The following is a 13,050-nucleotide window of genomic DNA, read 5'->3' on the forward strand; positions in this document are numbered from 1 at the left end:
AGTATTATCTTATTTTTCGAGCATAACTAAAAAAATTTTTTTAAAAACATTTTAAGATAAATGTAATTATTAAAAATATATAATACTCTTACAAATAAAAATACATTAATTTTAATGTCATATATTGTTATTTAAATATACAAAATGAAGATTCAATGTTTAATTTAAATAATAATTCAAAACAAATAAATAATTTTTCATTAAATATATTAATTTGTCTAATAATTTTATTTCAACTTTTTAATAAAAATTTATTTACTATATATTAATAAAATAAAATGTATTTTTTTTATTGTATAAAAATTTAAAATAACTTTTTAATAAGTAATTGTCAAAAGAATTATCAAAAAAAAAAAACAACTTTTAATAAAATATTTTTATATTCTAAATATAAATTACAATATTTTATAATTGATAAATTTAAATTTTTTTATTTTTGTATAACAAAATTTATTAATAAAAATAATGATACATAATTGGAATGTTTTGACACTTTATCAGTTATCAACCAACCAAATTAATTTAACCAACCAATACAACTAACAATATGATGTTTAACAATCTTTTAACATTTTATGGAAAAACGATACAAATTGGTAATAAAAAAATAATAACATTATCAAGAAATTTATCTTCTTTTAGTGAATATTCTAGTGAAGTTAATCAAAGATTAGATAGATGGAGAAAATTTCAAAAGAAAAATAAAAAAATAACAAAAAATAGAAAAAGTAATACTAAAAAAGATTCTGTTGATAAAATTATTTCTAGTAATATATTAGAAACAACAAATTTGACTTCTAAAAAAAATAATGATAATTTTTGTATAAAAGATCCTATTAGTCATATAAGTAGACTGGAAAATTATACTGGTTTATCATTAAAAAAACCACTTGATATAAATAACAATGAAACTTTTTCAACCAATAACAATACTAACAATATAAATGATTCAATTATAGGATATACTGATGCAAGTTATATTAAAGGACATCCTGCTGGAATAGGAATATATTTTGGTCCAAATCATCATTTAAATACAAGTATCATTCTTGATAATGTATATAATAGTTGTGAGGCAGAAATTATAGCAGCACAAATTGCTTTAAGATCTCTTGCAGTATCTAAATATTATCGTAATCAACATATTATTATACGAACTGATTTTAAAGGAATTATTGATGCAATGAGAAATGGAAATAATGGTAGATTTTGTAAAGAGTATCATCTTCTTCGATCATTGGCAAAATATTTTCCAAAAGGAGTTACATTTGAATGGATAAAGGGACATAATGGAGATTATGGTAATGAAATGGCTGATTTTTTAGCTAAATCAGCAACCAACGCTAGAAGTAGATCAATCCCAACATCTAAAGATTCTGGGTATTCTTCTCCTGTAAATAGTTTAAATAGTGTAACTATTAATGGAGAAGATGAAGTAAAAATTTCTAATCAAAATCTTAATGATAAAATTAAAGATTTAATAGAGAATGAAGAAATGTATAGAAAGAAAATAGTAAAAAAACAATGGTATTTATAAAATATTTTAAAAATATAATAATTTTTTTTTTATAAATTTGTTGGTCTCCCAGTATTTATTTCATTATTTTCATCTTCTTCATTTTCTTCCACATACTTTATTTGATGCATAGATTTAGAAGAATTTGGAAAATTTATTTTATTATTTTGAGATAATTTTTTATGTGACCATTCTGAGAATGAACAACTATTTGGTATTGGTCTTTGTATTTCAGGACAATTATTATTTTTTTTTAATTTACATTCAGAATATAATTTTTCTGTAAAAGATACTGCAAAAAGACTCCAAGCACTAGGTGCATGAGGAAATGCTCTGATACATTCTTGAGAAAACATTACCTCAGCAAAACATTCACCTAATTTATGAAACCAATTTCTATCAAATCCTAATGGTATTAATTTTCCATGACTACAACCTAAAACATATATTTATTATTTATTAAATTTTAATAAAAATTAAATATATATATATATATCATACCTAATGGTGTTAATTCATATGTACGTCTTGGTTTATAAGGAATACCATATATTTGTGTTATAATTGTATTAACAAAATCTAATAATATATTTGCATGGTCACGTAATGTAGCTATAGTTTTTTTTTTAAATAAACATTTTTCTTTATCATTTTTTAATAATTTACTATTTTTTCTATCTTCTATACAACTTAAAAATGCACTTCTATAAAAAACATTAGAAATTTCTGAATTTTCAGAAAGTAATTTTTCAAAAACTTTTTCCATAATACAAAGCATACCTATTGAGGATGTTCTTGGTGCTTCAGACATCTTCTTCCAAGTAATACGTAAAGCTTTTTTTTGTAAATCAGTTAATCTACTTTCTAAAAATTGTATAAATCTTTTTATATCTTCATTAACATTATTCTTTTCAAATTTATCTTTTTCAACTGTTAATGATGGTGTTATATATGGAATATCATCATAATCTATAGTATTATGTTTACCAAAAACTTTTGGTGGTGTTGTATAATTAATAATAGTATCTGTATTTTCATGTTCATCATGTTCCATATCTTGTTTATATTCATCGTTAAGAAGTTGTATCAACTTCTTACGTTGAATTGCTTCCATAATTCGTAACATTTTTAGTTTGTTTTTTTTTTTGAATAATATAGTATAAATTTTTATTTATATTCTAAAATAAGTAGTTATCCAAAACAATTAATAAAAAAATTTTATACTTTTAATATATGAGATAAACTATAATTGTAAACTATAAAATAAAAATATACCTCATAAAATAATATATTTTAGATTTAATTTTATGTTCACTTAAATTAAAAGCTAAAAATAAAAAATTGTTTATAATTTTCATAAATTATAACTTTTCAAGTATATTTTAATATTAAAAAATTTTTTAATTTAACTAGTGGAAAGAAATTAATGTTTTTTTATAATTTAATATAAACCTCTTTTTTTTCTAATTATTGAGACTATTTCTTTAAATATATTATAGTAATATATATAATAGCTATTTAAAAGTAGAATCTTTTTATTATATTTTAAACATACTTTAAATGATTTTTATAAAAATTCTTAAAATGTTAAATATCATGATAAAAATCATTGTCTTTATTTATATAAAAATTATTAAATGATAAAAAATAAAATTTAGTAAATATACATTATAAATATGTGATAAATTGTCTAATAAAATATATACGAATAATTAAGCTTAAAAGTTAATTACATTTAAATAAATAGAATGATTTTAATTTTATTTAATGTTAAACTACTTAAAAAATAAATTTATATTTATATATTTTTAACATTTTACTAAATAATCACATTTTAAAAATATAATTACTTTAACAGTACTTGAATTTAATATTAACAAAGAGGTGGTTGGAAATTTTTTTACACATAATCATATTGTATTGATGCTTCATTATTAAATAAAACATTGAATGGATATTATTTGGAGTGTTATAATAAAATTTAGTAGTTAAATATTATTTTATTATAAAAGCAATTTGATTAGCTTTTAAAGTTACCCATAAAAAAAAATAAATATAAAATTATTTCGTAATATTAGTGTTACCTGTCAATTTGAAACAAAGTAAATATATCCTTTTTCATAATAAATTTTTACTCTCTCCATATTATATTTTTTTTCTTTTAAATGTTAATTGAAAAAAAAAACTATATTACAATATTCTTATTATTATATTTACTTAATCTAATAATAAAAAAAAAAAATTTATTTATAAAAAAAAGTTAATTAAAAAAAACCATTATATTATTTTTTATAATTTTATAAAAATCATTATATTACAAAAGATATACATTTTAATAAAAAAAAAATTCTTTATTTAAAAATTATTTTTCTTTTTCTGAAGTTATTGATAAAGGATTTGGTGATGATGATCGTGTGGGTAATTGTCTTCCACCAAAATATGATGTTTTTATTGAAAGAGATTTATATTCAGATGATAATGTATTAATATTTTCCAAATTTGTTGATGAATCAAAAAGACAAATATGAGATCCTCCTTGAAGTGATGATGATGGTGTACGTAATTTGTCTGTTATTGCTGCAATTAAAATAGTCCATGCTTTACAAGCTTCTGGAAAACATCTTACTGTTTCTTGGACAACAAGACTATCAACTAATAATTCTCCAAGACGATCAAAAGATGACGAACGAAAACCATATTGTTTTAAATGAGTATGAAAAATTGCAATTTTATTTATATGTTCAATTATATATTGTGGTTCTGCATCTAATGCTTTTATAATTTGAGAGATTAATGAAACAAAAAAATGAATATGTTCTCGTAATCCACAATGGGAATGTGCTGTACATTTTGGTCTATGCTCATTTATAGATGGACAAGATGGTCTTCTTCTTCCAGCATATTCATACACAGAATCAACAAAAGCTGTATTATAAAAAGCTTCTTTTACTGATTTATCTTTCTATAAGAAAAAATATTTAAAAAATAAAAATCTGATAAAAATATATAAATATACCAATTCTAACTTGTCAAAAACTTTTTCTACAATTGCTACAATCCCTTTACAATTGCTTCTTGGTGTATCACATAAACGAATCCATGTAACTTTGAGAGCTTTTACATGACTGTTTTTAATTCCCCAAATAGTTGCCTTGAAATAAATTATCTTTATTCATATATATGTTTATTTATTACTTACTAATGTACATTTTAAAGCTGGAACAGAACCAGATCGTCTTCTTATACTTCCTTCAACTTTTAAAAAATTATCTGATTTTGTTGGAGAACCTTCTACAGTACTTCCTGATACAATTTGAGATCTTCTCTAAAATATAAAATTATAAAATATTATCTTATCATAAACAAACCCTTAATTTCTCTTTTTTTGAAGATGTTTTATTATCTTTTTTAGTACGAGGTTGATAATGAAGTCGAACAGATGCAGCAATCATCCTTAATTTATTATAATTTTATTGTACAAAAAAATAATTATAATTTTTTAAAGTTTCTATAATTAAAATATTATTTATATCATTTATTTTTAATAGAAAAAAAAAATAAACACATTAATAATATTATAAGCAATTAAATATTTAGAAAATAAAAAAGTTATATCCCAGAAGATTTGTTTATACAAAAAAAAATATTATCTAACTTTAAATAAGAATATTATATATAAATATACAAATGTTAAATAAAACATATATATACAATATATCTTTTTTTTTAATTTATAACGTATGAATAATTTATTAAAATTTGGTTAGTTAAAAAAATTTTTTTTTATAAATAATTAAATAGATATTATTTTTATAATTTATATTAAATATATATTTTAAATAATTATATCATAATAAAAAATAAAATAATAAAAATATTTTTAATATAATAGGAAATTTAAATATTTTTCTTAGTAATTTTTATAATGATAATAAAGGTATATTTTGGATAAATTTAAAAAAGATAAAAAGTTTTGAAATAATTTATGTTAAAAATTACTATTAAATTTCAATATATTTATTTTATTGTAAACAATAAAAATATACAAATTTATTTTTTTATATTATAAACAAGGCAAAAATTTTTAACTTTAACAGATAATTCATGTAGTTAATAAATAGTTTTAAAAAAAAAATAAATTATAAACATTTTAAATAAAAAAAAAATCTATTTAAATTATGAAGAAAAAATTTTATTATATTTATTTATTCTTTAGTTTATCAAAAAAAAAAAAAAAATTCTAAAATTGGTTTCTGTAAAAACAAATGACGTATAAATAAAAGAACATAATTCAATTGATATTACCCCTACAGAGAAATGTTTATTTATAACATAATCATCAAGATATATTAAGATAAAGTTAAAATTTTTATTATTTTTTTTTTAAAAATAGAATATATCTTAATTTGATATATTTTCAATAGATAAGAAAAATTATTAATTCTCTATTCTTAGAAGGGGTAAAAATGTAAATTATATATAATAATTTTTAACTGATAAAAAAGATATATTTTATTAGTTTAAAAGAAGATAAAAGAAATCAAAAAATTTATTTTTAAAGATTATATTTTTAAAAATTTTTAAAAGTAGGTGGTGTTTTATCATATTTTGTATACATAACCATCTTCACCTAATTTTTTAAGATATTGAGTACTTTAAATTTTTAAAATTCCCTAGATAATATCAAGTTTAATAATAATATCTAACCAACTGTAAAATATGAATAAAAAAATCAAATTGTGGGTGTAATAAACTAAATATAGAAAAATTTTCATTTTTATAATTTAAAGAATTGTCCATATTCCTATTTGTACTTTCAGTTTTATAAATTGTTTCTTAAATTTTCTCTTAACAATAAGTTAAAAAATATCAAATAAAAATGGTTGATAGAGTATAAATAGATTTTTATATAAATGTACTCTAGAGGATAAATTTTTAAAAAGGAGTTTAAAAATAAAAAAAAATTTTGTGATGTTAAAAAGACATAAATTATAAAATAGATGGTTCTAGTATATTTTTCAAATTGAACTTAAATATATATATTTTTTTTAAGAAAAAACGACCAAAAAAAAAGTTTTATCTCAAAGATTAATAATACAAAAAGATGATACAATTTAAATAAAGAAAATTTAATTTTAGTATTAAATGATTTTTTAAATTACATTTACAAAAATGTTTATCAATTACTTTAACAGTTAAAAAAAAATTGAAACAAACATTTTTTTATTATAAATAGTTACTAAGAAATAGTATTAAAAATTTATAAAAATTCATAATCTATTACTTTAATATAATGCAAAAATTTTATTTATTTTAAGTTATTTGATCATTTTAATCATGTTGTATTTTTATAATACTATGTTTATCAATTTAAAAAAATTTTTCATAATACCAAATAATACATTAAATCATTTATAAAACAAGTGAAAATTAAGATGGCTTATATATAGATAATACCTCACAAGTAAAATAATAGTTAACGGGTAACAATTATTGAGTATTTACATATACAAATACATGAAAAAAAAAGAATTATTAACTAAATAAAAGAAAATGAATATAGTTGTAAGATATATTTTTACATGTAACTAAATATACGATAAAAGTTAAAATAGAAAATTTTAATTTTAAAAGTACATTATGACTTTATTTTTTAATTATCCTATATTTGAATAATATTACCTATTTGGTATAAATTATAAGTTTGTATTTACATTGATGTTGTGTTTTATTTCATTATATTATTAAGAAAAGACAGTATACTTTTATTAAATAAATTTAAAAAAATAAATATTATCAAATATTTGGTTAAAATTTGATATATTTTTAATAGAATCTAATTAACATTTTATTCACAAAAGTATTTATAAAATATATCATGTTAAAAAATATATATAAATTTCTTAAAAACAAAAAATAAAATAAAAACATAACAAAAGTTAATTTTTTATTGTTTAATACTAATAATGTTATAAAAATTTTAGATTTTTAAGGTAGTTTAAATATTTTTTTTTACCATAAATCTATCTTCAAATTGACTATCAATAAAACAAAAAATATATCTTAAATAAAAGAAATTTTTTTTTGTTGTTATTCAATATATATTTTTATAATAATCATATTCTTACATATCTTTTGAAATATTATTATAATAGCATACAAATAAAAATGAATTTTCTAAGATTATACTCAAAAAAATGTATTAAACTTTTATTGATACTTATACAATAAAATTTTTTCCATTTCTTTTTTTTTTATTATAATAAAACATGGTTTATGATATCTAGTTTATTATTATTGTTTTAAAAAATAGAATTTTAATACAACTTATTTTACATATTTTTTAATATATATTAAACTATTTTAAATAATCGCTTTTATTAAATGTAATTTTCAAGTTGAATTGTGATATGTTAAATTTTTCTTGGATAATTATAGCAATATATAAAATAAGATTTTTATAGTTTCTAAGAATTTTATTTTTTATTATTAATATAATATTTATATAAATATATTTCAAGGTAAATTTTTACAAATTAATATAAATATTTTTTAACATAGTTATAATCATTAATAAGTTTTCAAAATTTTTATCTTTTCTATTGAATTGAAATATTTGATATGTTGATATATTTGATAAATAAAAAAATATTAAATATAAAAATATTTATTATTAAAAATCTTAGTATTCAAATAATTTATTATATATTTTTAAAATAATTAAATATATATCATTTTTGATAAAATTATATGTAAAAAAAAATAGAATATATACAAATAATATTTATATTACCAGCCAACTATTATTAGAAACTTTCCATTTTTCTCTGTTCCAATGATGAAGAGGAACTAACCAATCAGTGTATACTACATTTTTTTTGGTTGTAATTGTTATTTTTTTATAACCAACTTGATAAACAAAATTTTGATTATAGTTTATATTAATAAGATTATCATTTATATTATCTATATCATTAAAATCCAAATTATACATTACAAGAGATTTTTTATCTATATTTATGAAATCTTTTTCATATACTACAAGTATATCATTGATACTTGTAATTACTTTAGAATAATATGGAAAGCGTAAACCTGATGCATCAGGATATAGTTCCATCATTTGTGAGAAAAGAAAATTTATATTTTTATTGTTAATTTCTTCATCTAATTGAGATTGAATAACAAATTTTACTTTATTTTTGCTCCTATAAATACAATCTAATTCAGCAAGGCGTTGAAAATGATAATTAGTTTGAAAATTAGGATTCAAATAGTCAGACTTATTAGAATTAAAAGGTAAATTACTCCAAAATACAATATTAATATTTAATTCATTTTTTATATCATTAATAAAATCATTAATTTTCTTTGTCCATGAATGATAATAAACAATAAAATATGAAGCATTTTGTGATTTCCAATATGTGAAAAAATGAATTATTTTTCCTAAATTTGAAAAATTAAATAAAATAGGTGTACATACACTAAAACCATCAACATTATTATCACTAGGTATTGTGATAAATTTTTTTTGGTTGATATGATTTAAAAAATATTTTGAAAACATATTTTCATATGATTGTGAATCTATAATTACACCTTTATAAGATTTGTAATTTAATTTTAATTGATCTTCAAATCGATATTGTTCTAATTTTTTTATATTATCAAAAGGAATTTTTCTTGTTGAGTTAATTGATATTGTAAACAATATAATTTTTATATCATCTAATTCATTTTCAAAAATTGATGCAATATATATATTATCATCAATGACAGGATAATTATTTAATTCAGAAATCTTTGAATAAATTGATTTGTTATATTCTTTTTCTATTGTTAATTTTACTGATAATAAAATTGAATAAACTTTTGACGACTGAATTATATAATTTTTTTTATATTGCCATAATTTTGTAAAATTTGAATGATTACATTTTTTTAAATCAAACTCATTAATAGTTAATGGATTTTTCCAGTGTCCAAAAAGAACTTTTTTTCCCATATTAATTTCTTTTAAACCATGAAGAAAAAAATCATCATTAGATATTTTACTTTTTGTTTCCCAGATATCTCTAACAAATGATCTAAATGGAAATCTTCTTAAAACTCTAATACTTCCATTTTTATATAAAAGATCTCCATTAACATTATTATCTAGAGAAATTTGATATAACATTGCCATAGTACAAATAGTAAACTTTCTAAATGCTTCCCATTCATATATTTTTTCATATAAATCATAACAACGATTCATTTGCCTTGTATAACTATAATTTAAAAATTTATGCATAAAAAATTGCATTACAGCACCGTTATCAGATCCATGAAAATTAGATGGTGTACGATAAAAAAATTCACTCCATTCATATAAAAAATTTCTTCCCTCAATACAATTTTTTATTATTAATGGTGATGCAGCAAATTCATGGGTAAATAATCTTTGTGCCATTACAATAAATTCATTATCATTTTTTGGTAAATAATCTTCAAGAAATTTATTTGGATTCATTACTCCGATATCTCCATCTAAAACAATACCATAATCAATATTCTTATCATGTTCTTCTAAATATTTTCCAACAGCACAATGTCTAGCAAAAAAGAAATCATCCTGAGGACATAATATAGAAAGATTTCTATTTTCATTAAAATCTAAAATTTTAAAAATATAATTTCGTCCTTTTGTATAACATTCTAATGATGTTAATGCTAATTTATATTTATTAAAATTATCTTTATTTTCTATTACAATTATTATAGCAATTTTTAATGATTTTCCATAATTTTCTTTTACCTGTATTTCCTTTAAAAAAAAAAAAAATTAAATAAATAATATATAAAAATATTCTTACATTATTCATATATGTTAAATAACCTTCATTTATTGAATTGTTACTTATAATTGAATAAATAATTATAAAAAAACAACCTATTAAAATTAAAAAAGATAGAGGAGAAATATTTCTTTTTCTATAAATATTATAACCTATTGAATTCATTGATGTAACAAATCTTTTACATTCAACATCAAATTTAATATAATTATAAAAATTCTAAAAAAAAAAAAGTAAATATACACCTATAAAATATAATAAACTGTTATACTAGTAATAAATAATACATTTTATAAATATTATTTTTAATTGAATACAATAAAATACCGTTAAAATATGTAAAAATTAGTTATTTAACTTTCATTAGTGATATGTTGATAAAAATAAATTTTTATGATATTTAAAGCTATTTATTAAAAACTTTAATATATATTAAATTATATTCAAAATGTATTTGATCTAGGGTAAAATTTATTAACATAATATTAATAATTAAAATTTTATATGTCATAGAATGGTGAATAAAAGTTTATATTTTAATCTCTTTTTATAAGTGGCAAACAATAAAAGTTATATAGTTATAAAATTAAAATGGTTTCTTTTATAAAATTATTTACCTTAATATTTATTTTACTTATATTTTTAATTATTTATTCATTATATTTTATTCAAAATTATTATACAAAAATTGATAAAATTTCTAGTAATTATGAAGATCTTAATATAAATCAAATAGGTATTATATATTTAAATAATTTAAAAAAATAATATTGATAAAATTTTAGATTTTAATTTAATATCAGATGAATTAAAAAGAAATGTGTCTATATTTTGTATAATACATACAAGTCCTAAATATAAATATAGTAGAGCTATACATTTAAAAAATACATGGTTAAAAAGATGTAACGATTATTTATTCATTTCAACAGAAAATGATATATCATTACCAGCAATAAAAGGATTTAGAAAAGATGGTTATCAATTTTCTAATGGAAGGATAAGGAAAGGTTTAACATATATTTATAAAAATTATGGTAATAATTATGATTGGTTTTTTAAAGTTGACGATGATACATATGCAATTATGGAAAATGTAAGAATGTTTTTAATGAATAGAGATTCACAAACAGATCATTATTATGGTTATAAATTAAAAATAAAAGATTATTATAAACATCAAATAGAATATATGAGTGGTGGAGGATATTTAATTAGTAAAGAAACTCTTATGAAATTAGTAACTGTAGCTTTTAAAAATCCAAAAATTTGTTCACCAATGCCAAATATACCGGATGATGTACAAATTGGAAGATGTCTAAAAAATATTAATATAACAACAATGGATTCAAGAGATATATATGATAGACATGTATTTTTGCCATCAAGTTTCAGTGAATTTGGATCATTAATAAAAAATACACATTGGGATGGTTTTAAAAAAAGAAGTTATTATAATTTACCTAAAGGTTTATCAGCTTTAGGTAATTTTCCAATGTCATTTCATTATGTTATAGGTAAAGTTAATACTCAAAAAAAAATATATAAGTAGTAAATTATATTTAAAATTTTATATAATTTTTTTTTTGATATAAAAATATTATTTATATAATATAATTTTTAATATATTAAAAAAAAACAATAATAATATTTGTACCAACTAAAACAAAAATTAATTACAATTATTCTTTTTTTAGAGATAAAATAATTAATAATTAAAAAATAGATATTTTTTGTGTCATGTTATTACTAGAAACTATATTTATAGTAGTAAATTATTTATTTTATGATTTATCAACAAATGATTTATAAAAAAAGTTTATATATATATATTCTTTTTTAACATCATATTTATCATTTTGAAAATTTTTTTTAAATTAAAAATTTCTATTTTATTGGTTAAAATATTTATTGATATAAGATTTATATATAATTTGAAACATTTTATTATAAAATCATACATCTATTATTATGATAATATTTAATTTCTATAAAAGTAAGAATTAAATTATGATAAAAGTATATGTTTTAAAATTTATAAAAATAATCTTTTTATGTTACTTTTTAACATAATTTTAAGTGATTTATAAAGTTTAAAATTTTTTAAAATGTTTCAAAAAATAAGCTTCACGAGTAATGTATGAAAAATCCATTAATTGTGTTATTTAATCACAATTTGTTTTAAAATAAATTTTTAGAACTTATATTTCATAAAAAAAATATACAATTTTTATATAAAATAATTTTACAAAAATTACACAAAAATGTTTCATCTGTTTATATCTATTCATAATATATATATATTGTATATCAATTTATATATTATTTTAATTGTTTTTCATTTTAATTATTATTTATTTTATAACAATACTTTTTTTGCAAATTTTTTTTTGTAAATATAAGTTTTTATCATTTATAAAAAAAATAATATCTTTTATTTTTATAGGGGATATGCAATATGGACTTGAATATTTATTTTATCACACAGAAGTTGTTGGTCGGACATCAAGAATTTTCAACAAAGTATATCTTAATAAAGAGTCAAACACAACCTTTATACTTGATGAAATAAAAAAATATGGAAAATCCAATTTTAAATATTAGTTTAAGCAAATATTTTTTTCAAAAAACTTTTTTTAAATGACTAATTGTTTAGTTATATTTTACTTAGAAAACAACTTTTTTTCAATAAAA

At 17.8% G+C, this 13,050-nt stretch overlaps 5 protein-coding genes across 5 annotated transcripts; 2 read left to right on the top strand and 3 right to left on the bottom strand.

The window, feature by feature from the left end:
* Nucleotides 1–547: 547 nt before the first annotated feature.
* Nucleotides 548–1,537, top strand: SRAE_2000406100 (Ribonuclease H domain and Ribonuclease H-like domain-containing protein; the record flags this gene model as incomplete). The annotated part of the gene is made up of 1 exon (XM_024642886.1): nt 548–1,537. One exon carries the CDS (start codon nt 548–550, stop codon nt 1,535–1,537), a length of 990 nt encoding a protein of 329 aa, XP_024508612.1.
* A 29-nt stretch (nt 1,538–1,566) lies between these two features.
* SRAE_2000406200 (Globin-like domain and Globin, structural domain-containing protein) lies at nt 1,567–2,642 on the bottom strand (the record flags this gene model as incomplete). The annotated part of the gene is made up of 2 exons (XM_024642887.1): nt 1,567–1,952; nt 2,018–2,642. The coding sequence occupies 2 exons, from the start codon at nt 2,640–2,642 to the stop codon at nt 1,567–1,569; spliced, it is 1,011 nt and encodes a 336-aa protein (XP_024508613.1).
* A 1,236-nt stretch (nt 2,643–3,878) lies between these two features.
* Nucleotides 3,879–4,968, bottom strand: SRAE_2000406300 (Globin-like domain and Globin, structural domain-containing protein; the record flags this gene model as incomplete). The annotated part of the gene is made up of 4 exons (XM_024642888.1): nt 3,879–4,478; nt 4,533–4,667; nt 4,716–4,841; nt 4,885–4,968. The coding sequence occupies 4 exons, from the start codon at nt 4,966–4,968 to the stop codon at nt 3,879–3,881; spliced, it is 945 nt and encodes a 314-aa protein (XP_024508614.1).
* Nucleotides 4,969–8,300: 3,332 nt separating this feature from the next.
* Nucleotides 8,301–10,383, bottom strand: SRAE_2000406400 (Protein of unknown function DUF273 family and Domain of unknown function DUF23 domain-containing protein; the record flags this gene model as incomplete). The annotated part of the gene is made up of 2 exons (XM_024642889.1): nt 8,301–10,325; nt 10,375–10,383. 2 exons carry the CDS (start codon nt 10,381–10,383, stop codon nt 8,301–8,303), a joined length of 2,034 nt encoding a protein of 677 aa, XP_024508615.1.
* A 564-nt stretch (nt 10,384–10,947) lies between these two features.
* SRAE_2000406500 (Glycoprotein-N-acetylgalactosamine 3-beta-galactosyltransferase 1) lies at nt 10,948–12,960 on the top strand (the record flags this gene model as incomplete). Its single annotated transcript, XM_024642890.1, has 3 exons — nt 10,948–11,092; nt 11,142–11,873; nt 12,803–12,960. The coding sequence occupies 3 exons, from the start codon at nt 10,948–10,950 to the stop codon at nt 12,958–12,960; spliced, it is 1,035 nt and encodes a 344-aa protein (XP_024508616.1).
* Nucleotides 12,961–13,050: the final 90 nt, after the last annotated feature.

This window comes from Strongyloides ratti (genome assembly GCF_001040885.1).
Source record: "Strongyloides ratti genome assembly S_ratti_ED321, chromosome : 2".
Classification (NCBI taxonomy): Eukaryota; Metazoa; Nematoda; class Chromadorea; order Rhabditida; family Strongyloididae; genus Strongyloides; species Strongyloides ratti.